The sequence below is a fragment of the Sinohyriopsis cumingii genome, chromosome 7 (assembly GCF_028554795.1).
Source record: "Sinohyriopsis cumingii isolate HCF-2022 chromosome 7, ASM2855479v2, whole genome shotgun sequence".
Taxonomy (NCBI): domain Eukaryota; kingdom Metazoa; phylum Mollusca; class Bivalvia; order Unionida; family Unionidae; genus Sinohyriopsis; species Sinohyriopsis cumingii.
Genome location: NC_142967.1, coordinates 38,958,477 through 38,975,315, shown reverse-complemented (window position 1 = coordinate 38,975,315; position 16,839 = coordinate 38,958,477). Strand labels below are relative to the sequence as shown.

Below are 16,839 nucleotides of genomic sequence, written 5' to 3'. Positions count from 1 at the left end.
GTGTTGTTGTTATAGTTGAACTTGGATGAGAATTTGATTTCTTAATTTTTGTTGGTTATATCCTATTCAGTGATCCCCCTTCTTATACGGCAACCCCTTCTGCACAGGGAAAGTGTCCCTATAACATAGGTGGCCTTTCCAGAGGGGGACTATATTTGTGAGATTTGTATGTATATGTGAATATAGTAGAAAAGCTACATATAACTTAAAGCCATTAATATCTTCATTTAAAAGTAGCAATAATTATTAAAATGTTCTTTCAAGGTAACATAAATTAATAGTTCATATTCTTAGGCATGAAATGTGTATGGGGTATTGTTGGCATGTGCATTACAGAATCATTCAGAAACGTTATTTAAATCTTGGTACATACATTGTTTCATATTAAAATAATTTTCTTTCCATTTACTCCATTTTCCCACTGCTACAGAATATTCTCCTTATTTTTATGATCTTGTTTATTTGAGTCTTCCCAACATAAAATTTCTTGGCAAGTGAACTCTCCCCATTGTTGTCAAGTTGAATAATTTTTACTTTTTTTAAAAAAGTGTTATTTCTTCGTTTACATGATGACGTGTTAATGTTTTGTAATGGTTTATGCCTATGTTGCTGATCATACAGTACTGCAGTTTAATTTTGCAGATGAAACATTTGTAAACGATATGCCTTGTTATAAAGGAAGTGAAACATGTACTGTCACATGATTTTCGGTCTTTGTCTGGTACCCTGTTTTGTTCAAGGTTAATTGTTTCTGTGTGTGCATGTGTTAATCTACATCTATGTTTAGCCTGTCTGAACATGTTATTATCTTGACAATTATATTGGTTGTAATCGTCAATTTTAAAAAAATCCACTGTGTGAAGCCCAAGTGCTTTGAAAACATTGCTGACCCCATTTTTATCTGACCATGTTATGATCTTGAAAATTAAAATTGTCCAGTTATAATCATCATTTAAAAAAAAAATAACCTCGGTGTGAAGCCCAGAGCTCTATTAAAGCACTGCTGACCCCATTTCTATCTGACCATGTTATGATATTGACAATTACATCCGGTCGTAATCCTCAATTAAAACAATATACTGTGTGAAACCCCGCAAAAAACATTTCCTGAGAACTTCGGCATTAATGATATAATAATAACCTTAGTGGTACATGTACTTTAGCCAACACTTATTTCAGTAACAAAAACCTGACATCTGGAAACAGACATCGGGAAAGATAATTGGATTACTTACTTTACCGTAATTAAATATTGGTTCTGGACACATATTAATAATAAAATGTGGCTGCTTGTGAGGGGTAAATTTTATGTTTTTACACTAATATGTTGGCCACTGGTCTCGTTAGAGGGGTGGCCTGTTTTGAGGGGTACTTTTGAACACAAACTCGTCAGTGCCAAGGGATTCTGGCCATAAAGATTGGGTGGCCACAGGTCAAGTAGCCATTCATGAGGTGGACCACTGTATTGTGCTGAATAGTTGCTAAACTGTACATGTGTCATTGTCACAAAAGTCTAGTAACTAAGGTTTTTAAAACTACATTTGTCATTGTCACAGAAGTCTAGAAACTGAGGTTTTTAAAACTGTACATGTTTTATGGTCACACACTTTGAAAGATTTCTATGAATTGAAAAACCTACAATTTCAGGCAGTTGAGTTTATTGTTAGGTCTGTGTCTTTTTACTTGATGTAAGCACTAGTTGTGTGTGTGTTTGCTCCTGAATGATTTTACCTGCTTCAGATTAATTTTACCTATGTGTTCACTCTTGATTGATTAAACATAATGTATGTTTTAACTTTGCACATACTTGCTCCTTTTTGATTTTACCTAATGTAAGCTGTAATTTGCATAGGTTTGTATATAAGCTATAGTGTGTAAGTGTTTACTATGATTGATATTACCAGATGTAAGTGCTAGTGGTGTATGTGTTGGCTCCTGATTGATTTTACCTGATGTAAGCGCTAGCTGTGTATGTGTTGGCTCCTGATTGATTTTACCTGATGTAAGCGTTAGCTGTGTATGTGTTGGCTCCTGATTGATTTTACCTGATGTAAGCGTTAGCTGTGTATGTGTTGGCTCCTGATTGATTTTACCTGATGTAAGCGTTAGCTGTGTATGTGTTGGCTCCTGATTGATTTTACCTGATGTAAGCATTAGCTGTGTATGTGTTGGCTCCTGATTGATTTTACCTGATTTAAGCGTTAGCTGTGTATGTGTGTTGGCTCCTGATTGAGACCATGACTATCTTCTATGTGACAACGTAAAATATATTTTCACAGTACCATGTAAAGGCCATTATTCTAAACATTGTATCATTGAAAATCAGCATACCTTAGTTGGGCAAAAAGCCTTTAAGGCAAAATACCTTAAAGCATGGTCTGCCCAGCCAAACTGCGTATTAATCATGTGTTTCTGACAAACACCAATAATCATCTTAGCTTTGTTAGCAATGGCATGGTGATTTTGCGGTGTTTCTTATGTTTGCGTATTTTTTATTGTTTATTTTTGGGGGCTAATTCAACTTTGTTTTACTTCCACAATAGCTTTACATATCATGAACCTGCCATAGAAGTTGCAAGCATCTTGAAAATCATAAATTTGCCCAAGCATAATTTGTGGGGTTTTTTTTCTCTGGCTTAGGCTCAGTGGATTTGTTTTTCTCAGTTCATGGACTTATTTATGATATTTAATATATAATTCTGTATTTTCAGCTTCACATGATTGGGGAAGGTGGACATAGGGGAGCTATTCTGGAGTCTACCATCATAAAAATTCTTTATGCAAGTGGTGAGTTTCTTTATGCAAGTACTAGGTTCATGATATTACAGGACCATTGTCTTCTTGATCCACACAAATTTTTTTCTTGTAAATATACAATATCAGTACAGTCCTTTGACACCCATTTCATCGCCACATTATACTGTTATGTACCATATATACTCGAGTACAATTTAGATGCACCTGCAAACTACACAGACCCAGATCTGCTGTCACATAATATGATGGCAGACCCAGGCCTGTGCAGTTTGTTGTAATTAAAAAGTAGAACAAACAGTATAGTCTCTGATCTTCCCGTGCATTATGTAATGGCAGATCAGGATCTGTGTAGTTGTGGTTGGATCCAACTTGTAGGTGAATATATATGGTAGCTAGAGACATCTTGGCACTGAATGCCAGCCTTTGACCTTTTATTCTTGGATGCATAATGTTACCGCTATGGTCCATGATGTTACAGAATTTTATAGGATTCCTCATCAGTTTGTTTGGGGCCCCAAGTGGCCGAGTGGTCCAAAGCACTTTCTGTTACGGATCACTGCCATCTCACCTCTGTCTGCCTGGGTTCGAGTCTAGGATTCTGCCAATGTGGGTATGTGAGAAAGCTTGCCAGTAGCTACTTGTGGGTCGGTGGTTCTTCCCTAGGTTTTCCTGGGTTCTTCCTCCACCATTAATACTGCCCGCCATGTGTAGCCTATCGTGTGGTGAAAAATGGTGTTAAACCCCACAACAACAACAACAACATCAGTTTGTTCTGGAAGTTCTTATAAAATAAAATTGTTAAAACTTCACAGCTATGTTTTCTAGCCATATTTTGGTATTTCTGTGGTATGAAGATGTAATGATTTTGAGCTTTTATAATTTAATTAACTTTGCCAAATGTTTTTTCATGTAACTGGTGCAACTTTAAAATGTTTGCAAGGGCAGTAACACTTTCCAGCCTCCTTTATATACCATGCATGTTTTAAGACCATGAATGTTTTAAGAAATGGATGTAGAATATAACTAAAGTTTCCTATTATTGCATCATATTTTTATTTTATTTTATCATATTGACAATTTCATGGTGAGAGCAGTCTGGAATCAAAAAGCAGATAAAGGGAAAACAATTGTGTTTAACTATGCCAAAATTAAGTCAAAGTTGATGCCTTGCTCAAACAAGCAAAGTGAGGTCATCCTTGTCACCATAGTGTTTTATGTATCAGATACACAGCTGATTAAGAAAGTCTGGATCATATGACAAGAGAGTCTGCAATAAGTGATCATTGATGAATGTGTAATGCAAATTAAATTGTGTACTTAACTGAAATTTTGTCAGAAATGGTAGAATTTTAAGATACTGCAGAAACCTTTGTAACAAAATGAAATACATATACACGGTAAAAGTTACAAAAAAGCATAGCACTACATGTTTCACTGGGACACAAGCAAATGAACTATTGCCAACCACTTTGTCCCAGGTAAAAGTGGTGAAATGTGAAACAAAAGATAGCTACTTGTTTGTGTCTCTATACACATAATTTTTTAATTCATATAAAAATTGTTAATACAAATGTTAAGAGTTAAATCTCAGTTGTCATAACATTTCATAAATTGTTATATCTCCAATATCTCCTAAACTTTCTTTTATGCACTTTGATGTACATTATATATTTAACTGCTTTTGTTTTCAGAATGTAATGTAACTCTTCATTTTATGTTATATACACAGCAAACATAATTTTCCGTTAGTGCAGTTTATTTTATTTTTAAGACAATACACAAATAATTGGAATGAGTGCCACCCTGAGCAATATAGATGACCTCAGACTGTTTTTGAAGGCTGATGTTTACAACAGTGATTTTAGACCAGTAAGTTCAGTTATTTTTGGCTGCCTATTTCCCTTAGATACCAGTTAAATTTATTGTATACATGTTTTGTCTTATAATTTTATTTTAGCACGTTAAGGTTCTCCAGGTTGCCTTTGATACTGTATGTTTGACCATTTCAACACTGCAGACCAGTACAGTTTTCCAGGAAAAATAACTCCATCTCAACATTGTACATGTCATGTTTTGATGATATATTCTCTGATTGATAAATGTTGGAGTTGTCCTACTAGTAAAAAATTATTTTGTAGTATGATTCATTTGCGTAATGTTTTGATATATTCAGGCTTTATGGAAGCTTGTTAAAAAGAGGGTGGGTCGGACCTATAAATTTAAATCTTCAAATTCACTTGAGTATATCTAAAATTAAAAACTTGATGGATGATCAGTCTGAATTGTCTGGGAACAAAATATTGGAAACTATTTGAATTCTGATCTTGTAAATATATATGAAGAAGATTGGGAACATCTACAACAATAATGGATGGATATTGTTGGTAGTGGTGTACTTGGAAAACTTTGAACTTAAACAATGTGCATTCACACATAGGCCCAGGACAAATATTTGATGGATTTGAACACCTCTTGAATATATTAAGATATTTTATAGTGGCTATGTATTTCTGAAATAGCAAGATTTACAAACATGAATACACACATGAAATGAAGAGACGGGCCCAGATCAACACAAAGGTGCTTGGACTTGCATCATATTAGCTGAAATAAAGGCTTTTTATTGCCTGTATACTGTAGTATCATCAATTTTCATGGGGGGGGGGATTTTTTGTGGTTTTTCATTGTAACCCCGAACAACAAATTTAAATCCCCAACAAAAACTAAGCCACATAGGATGATGACACCCCCTTTTTCTTACAGTGTTTCATTCCTAGAGATTAACACAGCTACTGTTATTTGATAAATCAAGGTCAATACTGTAATCTGGTAATTATATTAGCTTTTACATGTGTTTGTTTTATTTTTTATTTTAACTTTTTGAAGCAAGAATTATAAATCATTCTAAATTGTTTCAGTGCACATGTTCGATAAGGTATCTGATAGCTGTAATTTTACACTCACTGCCTTAAATTGATATGTGAGGTAAGTAAGGATAGAGAGAAAATAGAGAAAAAGCATAAATTATTCAAACAATAGTAATACTGAAAATGAAAAAAAATAATACAAAATAACAGTATATGAAAATTAAGTTTAATACTTATTCAAATTGATCCTGCATTCCAGTACAACTGTTGTTGAAACATTTAAATCCTTCTGAAAGCACATTTCATTTTATCCTTGCATTTTTACTCCAAAAGAACAACAGTCATGTAAAATACTGTTGCTATTTCTTGAAACACTTTTATTAATGAAACACTATGTATATACACTAATTACAGCAGAGTATTAAAGCTCACACTTCACATATTTTTGGACATAGTCACTGTATCAACATCGTGTCAGTCAAGTCTCAGTACTCACTAATGCTTCTCAGGTAAATAATCCCCAAATTGCTGAATTAAACAAGTCCAGCTTTCTCAAAACCAATGATAATTTGGTCTGATCTTTCACTCATTGTCGCATGAGCTACAATTATCCATTCAGCGGGGGTGGGGTGGGTCTAAGTTGAATATTACCTTTCTTAAGCACTGTGTTAACATCATGATCATCAGAAAGTACTGATGGTGCATCTTGATAAACAATGGTTTAAGTAAGAGATCATTCATTTGTACTTTAGTAACTGATTGGCCTAGTGTTGTTGGCAGTGTTGGCTTCCTTTGATGTTGAGCACTCAAATAAAAACATGGTGAAAGTGATTAATCTTGACAGGTGTTTTATTTGTGCTCATAGAGATGGAAGTATTGTTTTAGTGTTGTTGACTGCATTAGCTTCGACTGATGTTATTCACTTGGTCGAAAACATGGTGTAAGTATTGAACTTGCCAGGTCTTTAATTTGTGTGCATACAGGTGGTAGTATTGTTTTAAACAGTAAAGTGACCACCGTTTGTGTCAGCATAGTTTTATTCTTTTGTATTTTTAATTTTAGGTATTTGTAGAGGTTAAACCATGAAATTAAATAACCTACTAATATGCAAATTTTATAGGCAAAACCACAAATTTAAGTACCCACATAAATTTTTTACAAAACCATGAAAATTTAGTCCAATGAAATCAAATGATACGAAGTATTTTGATGGAAAATATGATTTTTGACAGAAAAATAACTGTATTAGTCAAAAAGTGAGAAATTCAGGCTTCTTGTTTCCAGTTTTTGGAAAATTTATGTTATGTGTCAGGTTTGTCCAGGTAAAAGACTACCTGCATTTCAGTGATGATACAGGTAATGATTTGCTTTCTCTTGGGCCTTTGGTAAATTAACCTGATGCAGTCATAGTTAAAGCACATTTTTTTATTTATATCTATTTTCTTAAAAAGGATCATAAAATCTTGTATATTTAAGTTTTTTAACACATGTAGGAATTTTGGTACCCACATGTGACTTTCTCTGAAAAATGACATAATATTGCATTTATTCAGGCATGATATGTAAGAACATCACAATGAATCAAAAACAGACCACATATTACTCTTTAAATGCTTCATTTAACACTTTGATTGAATACATTGAAATTTATCTTTAACCTACTTTGATTTACCTGTATAACCAGGGACCTGAGTGGCAGATTGGCCGTAAGCGCTTACCATTATGGATCACTGCCATCTCACCTCTGTCTGCATGGGTTCAGGTCTCGGATTTGGCCAGTGTGGGTATGTGAGAAAGCTTACCAGTAGCTTCCCATGGGTTGATGGTTCTTTCCAGAGTTTTCCTGTGTTCTTCCTCCACAATTTATAATGGCTGCCATGTATAGCATATCTTGTGCTGAAAATTGGTGTTAAACCCTTTTACAACAACTACAACAACAACCTTGTGTGAGACTAAACTTGGTTATGACTATATTTTCTTAAACCTGAATTTGTATTCTTTAGTTTTACCGAAGAGGTTTTCTAGTCACAAGAAATACAATGTTTATATCCTGCTGAAAACACATTGTCTACATTTATTAAACATATTGAAAGTTTCTTGGTGTTGAATGGTAGTCTTTAATTTGTAGGTAGTTAAAGCAGTAGAAGTGAATGATATATTATCTATTGATTCAAGAAGACAAAAGCAGTCATTGCATAAGTTCATTGAAATCCACACATTATTAACATGAATGTAATAAAGAATTACATTCCATTCATTTCTACTATGCAGGTTGAGCTTACAGAATATGTGAAGCTAGATGACAACATCTACTCTCTTGACCTTAAGAGCAAATGCCCTGAAGATCAGTTCAAGCATGATCGGGTTGTCATGTTCCAGGTCAGTATTATGTAAGCTGCATCCAAAGTTGTCGTGCTCCAGGTTTGATTCATGTAAGCTGCATCCAAAGTTGTCATGCTCCAGGTTTGATTGATGTAAGCTGCATCCAAAGTTGTCATGCTCCAGGTTTGATTCATGTAAGCTGCATCCAAAGTTGTGATGCTCCAGGTTTGATTCATGTAAGCTGCATCCAAAGTTGTCATGTTCCAGGTTTGATTCATGTAAGCTGCATCCAAAGTTGTCATGCTCCAGGTTTGATTCATGTAAGCTGCATCCAAAGTTGTCATGCTCCTGGTTTGTGTCATGTAAGCTGCATCAGAAGTTGTGATGCTCCAGGTTTGATTCATGTAAGCTGCATCCATAGTTGTCATGCTCCAGGTTTGATTCATGTTAGCTGCATTAGAAGTTGTCATGCTCCAGGTTTGTGTCATGTAAGCTGCATCAGAAGTTGTCATGCTCAGGTTTGATTCATGTAAACCGCATCCAAAGTTGTCATGCTCCTGGTTTGTGTATGTAAGCTGCATCAGAATTTGTCATGCTCCAGGTTTGATTCATGTAAGCTGCATCCAAAGTTGGCATGCTCCAGGTTTGATTCATGTAAGCTGCATCCAAAGTTGTCTTGCTCCAGGTTTGTAATAATCTGCATCAGAAGTTGTGATGCTCCAGGTTTGATTCATGTAAGCTGCATCCAAAGTTGTCATGCTCCAGGTTTGATTGATGTAAGCTGCATCCAAAGTTGTCATGCTCCAGGTTTGATTCATGTAAGCTGCATCCAAAGCTGTCATGCTCCAGGTTTGATTCATGTAAGCTGCATCAGAAGTTGTCATGTTCCAGGTTTGATTCATGTAAGCTGCATCCAAAGTTGTCATGCTCCAGGTTTGATTGATGTAAGCTGCATCCAAAGTTGTCATGCTCCAGGTTTGATTCATGTAAGCTGCATCCAAAGTTGTCATGCTGCAGGTTTGATTGAGGTAAGCTGCATCCAAAGTTGTCATGCTCCAGGTTTGATTCATGTAAGCTGCATCCAAAGCTGTCATGCTCCAGGTTTGATTCATGTAAACTGCATCAGAAGTTGTGATGCTCCAGGTTTGATTCATGTAAGCTGCATCCAAAGTTGTCATGCTCCAGGTTTGTAATAAGCTGCATCAGAAGTTGTCATGCTCCAGGTTTGATTCATGTAAGCTGCATCCAAAGTTGTCATGCTCCAGGTTTGATTCATGTAAGCTGCATCCAAAGTTGTCATGCTGCTGGTTTGGGTACGTAAGCTGCATCAGAAGTTGTCATGCTCCAGGTTTGATTCATGTAAACTGCATCAGAAGTTGTCATGCTCCAGGTTTGATTCATGTAAACTGCATCAGAAGTCCTCATGTTCCAGGTCTGTATGATGCAAGCTGCATCAGAAATTGTCCTGCTCCAGGCTTTTATCATGTAAACTGCATCAGAATTTGTCATGTTCCAGGTTTGATTCATGTAAGCTGCATCAGAAGTTGTCATGTTCCAGGTTTGATTCATGTAAGCTGCATCAGAAGTTGTCATGTTCCAGGTTTGATTCATGTAAACTGCATCCAAAGCTGTCATGTTCCAGGTTTGATTCATGTAAGCTGCATCCAAAGTTGTCATGCTCCAGGTTTGATTCATGTAAGCTGCATCCAAAGTTGTCATGCTCCTGGTTTGTGTCATGTAAGCTGCATCAGAAGTTGTGATGCTCCAGGTTTGATTCATGTAAGCTGCATCCATAGTTGTCATGCTCCAGGTTTGATTCATGTTAGCTGCATTAGAAGTTGTCATGCTCCAGGTTTGTGTCATGTAAGCTGCATCAGAAGTTGTCATGCTCAGGTTTGATTCATGTAAACCGCATCCAAAGTTGTCATGCTCCTGGTTTGTGTATGTAAGCTGCATCAGAATTTGTCATGCTCCAGGTTTGATTCATGTAAGCTGCATCCAAAGTTGGCATGCTCCAGGTTTGATTCATGTAAGCTGCATCCAAAGTTGTCTTGCTCCAGGTTTGTAATAATCTGCATCAGAAGTTGTGATGCTCCAGGTTTGATTCATGTAAGCTGCATCCAAAGTTGTCATGCTCCAGGTTTGATTGATGTAAGCTGCATCCAAAGTTGTCATGCTCCAGGTTTGATTCATGTAAGCTGCATCCAAAGCTGTCATGCTCCAGGTTTGATTCATGTAAGCTGCATCAGAAGTTGTCATGTTCCAGGTTTGATTCATGTAAGCTGCATCCAAAGTTGTCATGCTCCAGGTTTGATTGATGTAAGCTGCATCCAAAGTTGTCATGCTCCAGGTTTGATTCATGTAAGCTGCATCCAAAGTTGTCATGCTGCAGGTTTGATTGAGGTAAGCTGCATCCAAAGTTGTCATGCTCCAGGTTTGATTCATGTAAGCTGCATCCAAAGCTGTCATGCTCCAGGTTTGATTCATGTAAACTGCATCAGAAGTTGTGATGCTCCAGGTTTGATTCATGTAAGCTGCATCCAAAGTTGTCATGCTCCAGGTTTGTAATAAGCTGCATCAGAAGTTGTCATGCTCCAGGTTTGATTCATGTAAGCTGCATCCAAAGTTGTCATGCTCCAGGTTTGATTCATGTAAGCTGCATCCAAAGTTGTCATGCTGCTGGTTTGGGTACGTAAGCTGCATCAGAAGTTGTCATGCTCCAGGTTTGATTCATGTAAACTGCATCAGAAGTTGTCATGCTCCAGGTTTGATTCATGTAAACTGCATCAGAAGTCCTCATGTTCCAGGTCTGTATGATGCAAGCTGCATCAGAAATTGTCCTGCTCCAGGCTTTTATCATGTAAACTGCATCAGAATTTGTCATGTTCCAGGTTTGATTCATGTAAACTGCATCAGAAGTTGTCATGTTCCAGGTTTGTATGATGCAAGCTGCATCAGAAGTTGTCATGTTCCAGGTTTGATTCATGTAAGCTGCATCAGAAGTTGTCATGTTCCAGGTTTGATTCATGTAAGCTGCATCAGAAGTTGTCATGTTCCAGGTTTGATTCATGTAAACTGCATCCAAAGCTGTCATGTTCCAGGTTTGATTCATGTAAGCTGCATCCAAAGTTGTCATGCTCCAGGTTTGATTCATGTAAGCTGCATCCAAAGTTGTCATGCTCCTGGTTTGTGTCATGTAAGCTGCATCAGAAGTTGTCATGTTCCAGGTTTGATTCATGTAAGCTGCATCCAAAGTTGTCATGCTCCAGGTTTGATTCATGTAAGCTGCATCCAAAGTTGTCATGTTCCAGGTTTGATTCATGTAAGCTGCATCCAAAGTTGTCATGCTCCAGGTTTGATTCATATAAGCTGCATCCAAAGTTGTCATGCTCCTGGTTTGTGTCATGTAAGCTGCATCAGAAGTTGTGATGCTCCAGGTTTGATTCATGTAAGCTGCATCCAGAGTTGTCATGCTCCAGGTTTGTAATAAGCTGCATCAGAAGTTGTGATGCTCCAGGTTTGATTCATGTAAGCTGCATCCAAAGTTGTCATGCTGCTGGTTTGGGTACGTAAGCTGCATCAGAAGTTGTCATGCTCCAGGTTTGATTCATGTAAACTGCATCAGAAGTCCTCATGTTCCAGGTCTGTTTGATGCAAGCTGCATCAGAAGCTGTCATGCTCCAGGTTTGATTCATGTAAGCTGCATCAGAAGTTGTCATGTTCCAGGTTTGATTCATGTAAGCTGCATCAGAAGTTGTCATGTTCCAGGTTTGATTCATGTAAGCTGCATCAGAAGTTGTCATGCTCCAGGTTTGTGTTATGTTAGTTTTATTTAAAAGCTATCATGTTCCAGGTTTGTGTTGTGTAAACTGTTTCAGAAGTTGCATGTTCACTGTTTGTTCCATGTAAGCTGTATCAGAAGTTGTTATGTTCCACATTTATATTACATAAGCCATTTAATCCAGCCTTTTGAAAATGACCATGAAATTGACTTTTCCTTCTATGTGTGACAATGACAAAGGGAAGAAACTCTTTATTTTACCTCCCTTTACCATTGCCCAGTGGTACTGGTAGCAAACCAGTTTAAACTTTTGCACTGTATTATCAACTTAATATCAATTCAAAGTCCTTGAATATCTTTGTGATTTCAACCCATTCATCCAGAAAGTCCATATAGTAATGTGTATTAATGTATTGTTAAATGTTGTAATCATTTTTTTTAGTTTTGATCAATATTTATTTGAATATTTTGTAGTTGTGGTACATGTTACTTATTCATACTTACTACATTTTTTTTTTGCTTGTTCTCAGTAGCAAGTGTTATTGTGATTTGCAAACACTTTTCGGTTGTTATTTTCCTATTTTTTTGTCATTCTTGTTATTTCAGTTAAACATTGATGATGAAATATGCATAAGTGCAAGAAATTAAGCTAATGAAGACACACATGTGTCTGACAAGGACAAAGTGTTCATCATCCTCAGCCTGCAGTGTTTGTGCATCAGTATGTACAAATGCCAACTTGTACTGGCAGCTCTCCTGTTGCCATGTTTCATCTTGAAGTGTGCTAAGTAGGATGTCACATTACATCAACCTTCTTAAAATGAAGGCTTTAGTCAAGGCTTTTCATTTCTGGAGAGATCAGTTCTTTGGAAAAGTAGTATTTATCACTTTGGACAACTCAGTGGTGGTGACCTACCTTCTGCAACAAGGTAGAATCACAAGCTGCCCACATTTTTTCTCTCTGGTCCGGGACTCCGAAGTGTGTGCTGTGGGTGGGCTACAAGTCAGTTTGGAGGGTTTTTATGTATATGCTTACCTCCCCTGCTGCAAATAATACAGATATTAAGAGGTCCAAACTATAAAGTGACAAGTTCTGGGTGTACAGTCTGTTCAGTCTAGTGATCAACATTTCTGTGAAATGAGGCGAGGCCAAACCTGCCCAAACAGTCATCATCATAAGTGTTTCATCCTGCCTTAAGTGGCTTCTTTATGCCTGGCTATTGTCAAAACAGCCTTGTGAAGACAGTACTTTCCTTTTTCAGTAGTGGAGAGAATCTCACAAGCTAGAAGGCTGTCCAGTTTGAAGACTTATATGGGAAAGTGGCTTATTTTCAGGGACTTGTACACAGTCAGTAGTAGAATCCGTTTGAGTGCCTCAATCCAACAGTTGGCTGATTTTTTTTCTCTTGCATTTTGAGGAGAAAGTTAGCTCTGAATTTTATCAAAGGCTATTGTTAAATGATATTCAGTACGATAGGCATCATGGCAGCAGGGGTATTGGCTTTGACTTTACCTTCACCTCTTACGTTAATGGAATTCAGTATGGGTTTTGATGTGGCTCGTCTCAGATCAGTTTGAGCCTTTACCCAGAAACTTGCTGAAACTAAAGACATGTTTTCTGATAGCTTTAGCTTTGGCATGAAGAGTGAGTGAGTTACATGCCCTTTCAATGAACCTGAACTATCTCCAATGCAGATTGGATAGTTTCTTGATCATACTGACACAACCAGGCGTTGTAGCTGAGAATAGGTTGCCACAGTGGGCAGTCAAAGATTGGTCATATGCTTTCTCACTTTGGTACGTGAAGAGCAGTGGATGCGAGACCCAGTTCAGGCTATTACATATTACTTGAAGTGCACAGATAAAAGTTGTGAGGCTGGACAATATCTCTTTATTCCAGTGAATGTTAGGAAACACAATATAACTCTCAAGCCCTAAAAAAAATGGCTTATACATTCAGTGTAATTCAAAGTCCAAGAAGTTCAGTTACTCCTCATGAAGAATTTAGCTCAGGAGATTAGAGTGATCTCTCTGAAAGCCTCATCTTAGAATGTAAGTAGTAGAAATCTTTGACTTGGATGTACTTTAAACCTGGTGGAGTTTTTACATCTATGATATAACTTTGCAGAGATAAGAATGGAATCTGGTGGGTTCAGTGGCTGTGGTCCAGACAACCAACTGATGTTAGCACAACCTCCTTACAGGTGTAGGTTTAATGCTTTCACTGGATTCACCTAGAAATTTTTCAGTAAAAAGAACTATTTTTTTCTTATTAGTTTATGTGCTGGTAGTAGAGGAATGATGTCCAGCATGTCTTTCTCCTGTTTTTGTATTCTAACATTAAAATGATCAAGGTATTCAAAAGAGAAAGGAAAGCTTTTAGTAAATTAGGTTTTTCCATTAATACCCAATCACAGTACTATTAAAGCCTTCTACAACTCCCTCCAAATGAAAGCTAGCTTGTTGATGTATCTTTTGGCTTTAATTAGTTACTACAGCAACACCTTTTGGTGATAAGAGGAGGTAATGGAGAAGAGTTTTTTCCCTTTGTACATATGTTTTATTGATTGAAAAGACTAAGTCTTATTTTATCTTTTTGGGAGGGCTGAATTTAGAAGGTAGAGGAGTTAATTCATGAGCAATAACGTGATCAGGTTTCTTGGAGAAACTTAGTTTGCTAGAAAATTTGCTTCACTTGTCCATTACTGACAGAATTATGGGCTTTGTTGAGCTTCATTTTGGAGGTTACTTGTTTGAGTGACATCTCAACTTGGGATTGTTTCAGCACGTGTTGTTCAATATGCCTTTTCTTTTAGAGAAACAAGTTACTTATTATAATTTGTATCCCTTCTACTTTATACTTCACCAAGATGTAGCCTTTGTTATACATTTTGCTTCAGACCAGGGACCTTAGTAATTTGGTCACTGTTTTTATTTCATTTTCATGTGTAATGAGTAAGATTCAGTCTATCAGCTAATTCAGCAGTGGTTTTGTGCAATAAACAGACTTTTTTTTGGCATACTCATTGCTTTGGCCCAGTTTGTCAGATGTATGTAAATCTGGTCACTGGGACAAATGCATGGAATACGTAGGCATTGTAGTTGTATACAAAAGTAAATTACCTAATTTGTTTTTCATACCATGAAAGCTTTTTTTTTCTTTTTAATTTTTTGAAACACTTTTTATGTGTTTATTTTTGTTTGGTAATAGACTTGTTAGTATGATTGTGCAAAAACTGCAGGTTAGACAGGACAGGACATAGACAGAACAGGACAGGACATAGACAGGACAGGACATAGACAAATCGAATTCAGTAGGCATATTGTGCAGCATATGTTGATAAGATTGCTAGAGTTGCATGTCACAGTAGCCATTTTCCTAGTTTATTAGGTTTTTATAACTTGTAGACTTTTGGGGGAGGGGTAAAAGAAAGATCTCTTTAGTGTTATCACACAGAAATTACATGACTTTGGCTTATGAACATTGGCATGCATGTTTACATGGCCTGAGTAGATTTATATGTTAAATAAATGAATATTGCAAGCTATCTCAGGTTGCAGTACATTTTTTTAGTTGGACTTTTTTGTCCTTCATTGGAGAATTTTGTGTGATGCCATAGTATTATAAAATGTCCAGTATAAAATAGCAACATAATTTAATAATAATAATAGTTATTATTATTATTATTATTATTATTATTATTACAGTACATCCCAGAGATGTTGAAGATGGACTGTGACCACCTATTTGGGCTGATACTTGAGGTTATTCCAGGCAAATCATGTTTGTTATTCTGCCCTACTAAGAAGAACTGTGAAAATGTAGCTATGATGCTTGCTAAAATGATGATGAAGTTCAGAAGGTAATTCAAATATGCATGAGACCACTTGTATTTGCAGGTGAAAATTTTGGCCAATTGAGTGCATTTTTTGAGGCAAGTGAATTTTACTGGTAGATATGTTACAGAAAATGTACATAGTTATTTTGCCATGAAAATGCCTGTTCATCGACTGAATTGCCAATCAGGAAAATGGAAATTGTTTTGAGCATGGCAAACCTGGTCATGTAAGCTCATTTTGTCATTTTTTGCAATACACATAAGCATTTCACATAATGCAATACACATAAGCATTTCACATAATGCAATACACATAAGCATTTCACATAATGCAATACACATAAGCATTTCACATAATGCAATACACATAAGCATTTCACATAATGCAATCATACTAAGTTTGGATCATTTCTCCTTAGAAATCTTGTACACATGCAGGCTTCTCTTTGATTGGTAGATCATCACATCATTGGCAAAAGTCAAACTTGTGGTCATCAGCCAAATATTATGGATATTCTAATGTTCTTTGCAAAATCTTGTTCTGATAAGAGTAAGAGAAAACCATTGGAAGATGTAGGTGATGAGAGTGTTGAGAAAAGGGAAGGGAAACAAGCTCAACCTTCAGATCCTAAACATAAATCTTCTGTTTTACCAAAAGTAAAATTGAGTAAGACTGGTGTGAGAAAACAACAAAATTGGGAGTATGAAAAAGTGCAAGAGAGAGTGAGAGAGAGAGAGAGAGATAAAGTATTATTCATGGGCAGGTTATAAAAAGGTCAGCTTAATGCTGGACCTGTAGAAAATAAACTGTCCTTGTATGTTCAGAAAGTTCACTCTTCAAAGGGATTCGTTATACTTTCAAAAAAGAAACTCTTAAGTGGCATAAAAGCAGTGCAGCACAGGATCCGTTCACAGTTATAAGGACTTCTGACAAAGAAACAGATATAAGGTGAAGTTGTGTGCATTTGCAGCAGCCATAATGGAGAGAATGTTGGCATATCTCTGCAACTTTTATGTGACAGAAATTTGTTTATATGTGATATAAGGGAAATTAAGTAGACAGCTAATCAAAATGGCTGCTTCAAAGTGCTCGAGAAATGAACTTGAACAAGTTCAAAGTACAATAACTTGAACAATTAAAACATGGAAAATGAATTTGCCAGAGTAGCACAGACTGCTTTTGAATGTGAAGTAAATGAACTATAAAATTTGAAATAAATCTAAAATAAAGTTATCGTCTGGTTTTTGTTATTTGAACTCTGAATTCCTGGAA

The 16,839-nt window shown here is 36.4% G+C and overlaps 1 protein-coding gene across 8 annotated transcripts in view; it reads left to right on the top strand.

The window, feature by feature from the left end:
- The window catches only part of LOC149795054 (helicase POLQ-like), a 110,751-nt gene that overhangs the window by 26,570 nt on the left and 67,342 nt on the right, over window positions 1-16,839 (top strand). For all 8 annotated transcript variants that reach the window (XM_089964744.1, XM_089964743.1, XM_089964739.1 and 5 more), the window contains 4 exons: window positions 2,712-2,787; window positions 4,529-4,626; window positions 7,896-8,003; window positions 15,436-15,590. In XM_089964744.1, the coding sequence (XP_089820870.1) occupies window positions 2,712-2,787; window positions 4,529-4,626; window positions 7,896-8,003; window positions 15,436-15,590 (437 nt within the window). The remainder of the gene's footprint in view (window positions 1-2,711; window positions 2,788-4,528; window positions 4,627-7,895; window positions 8,004-15,435; window positions 15,591-16,839) is intronic.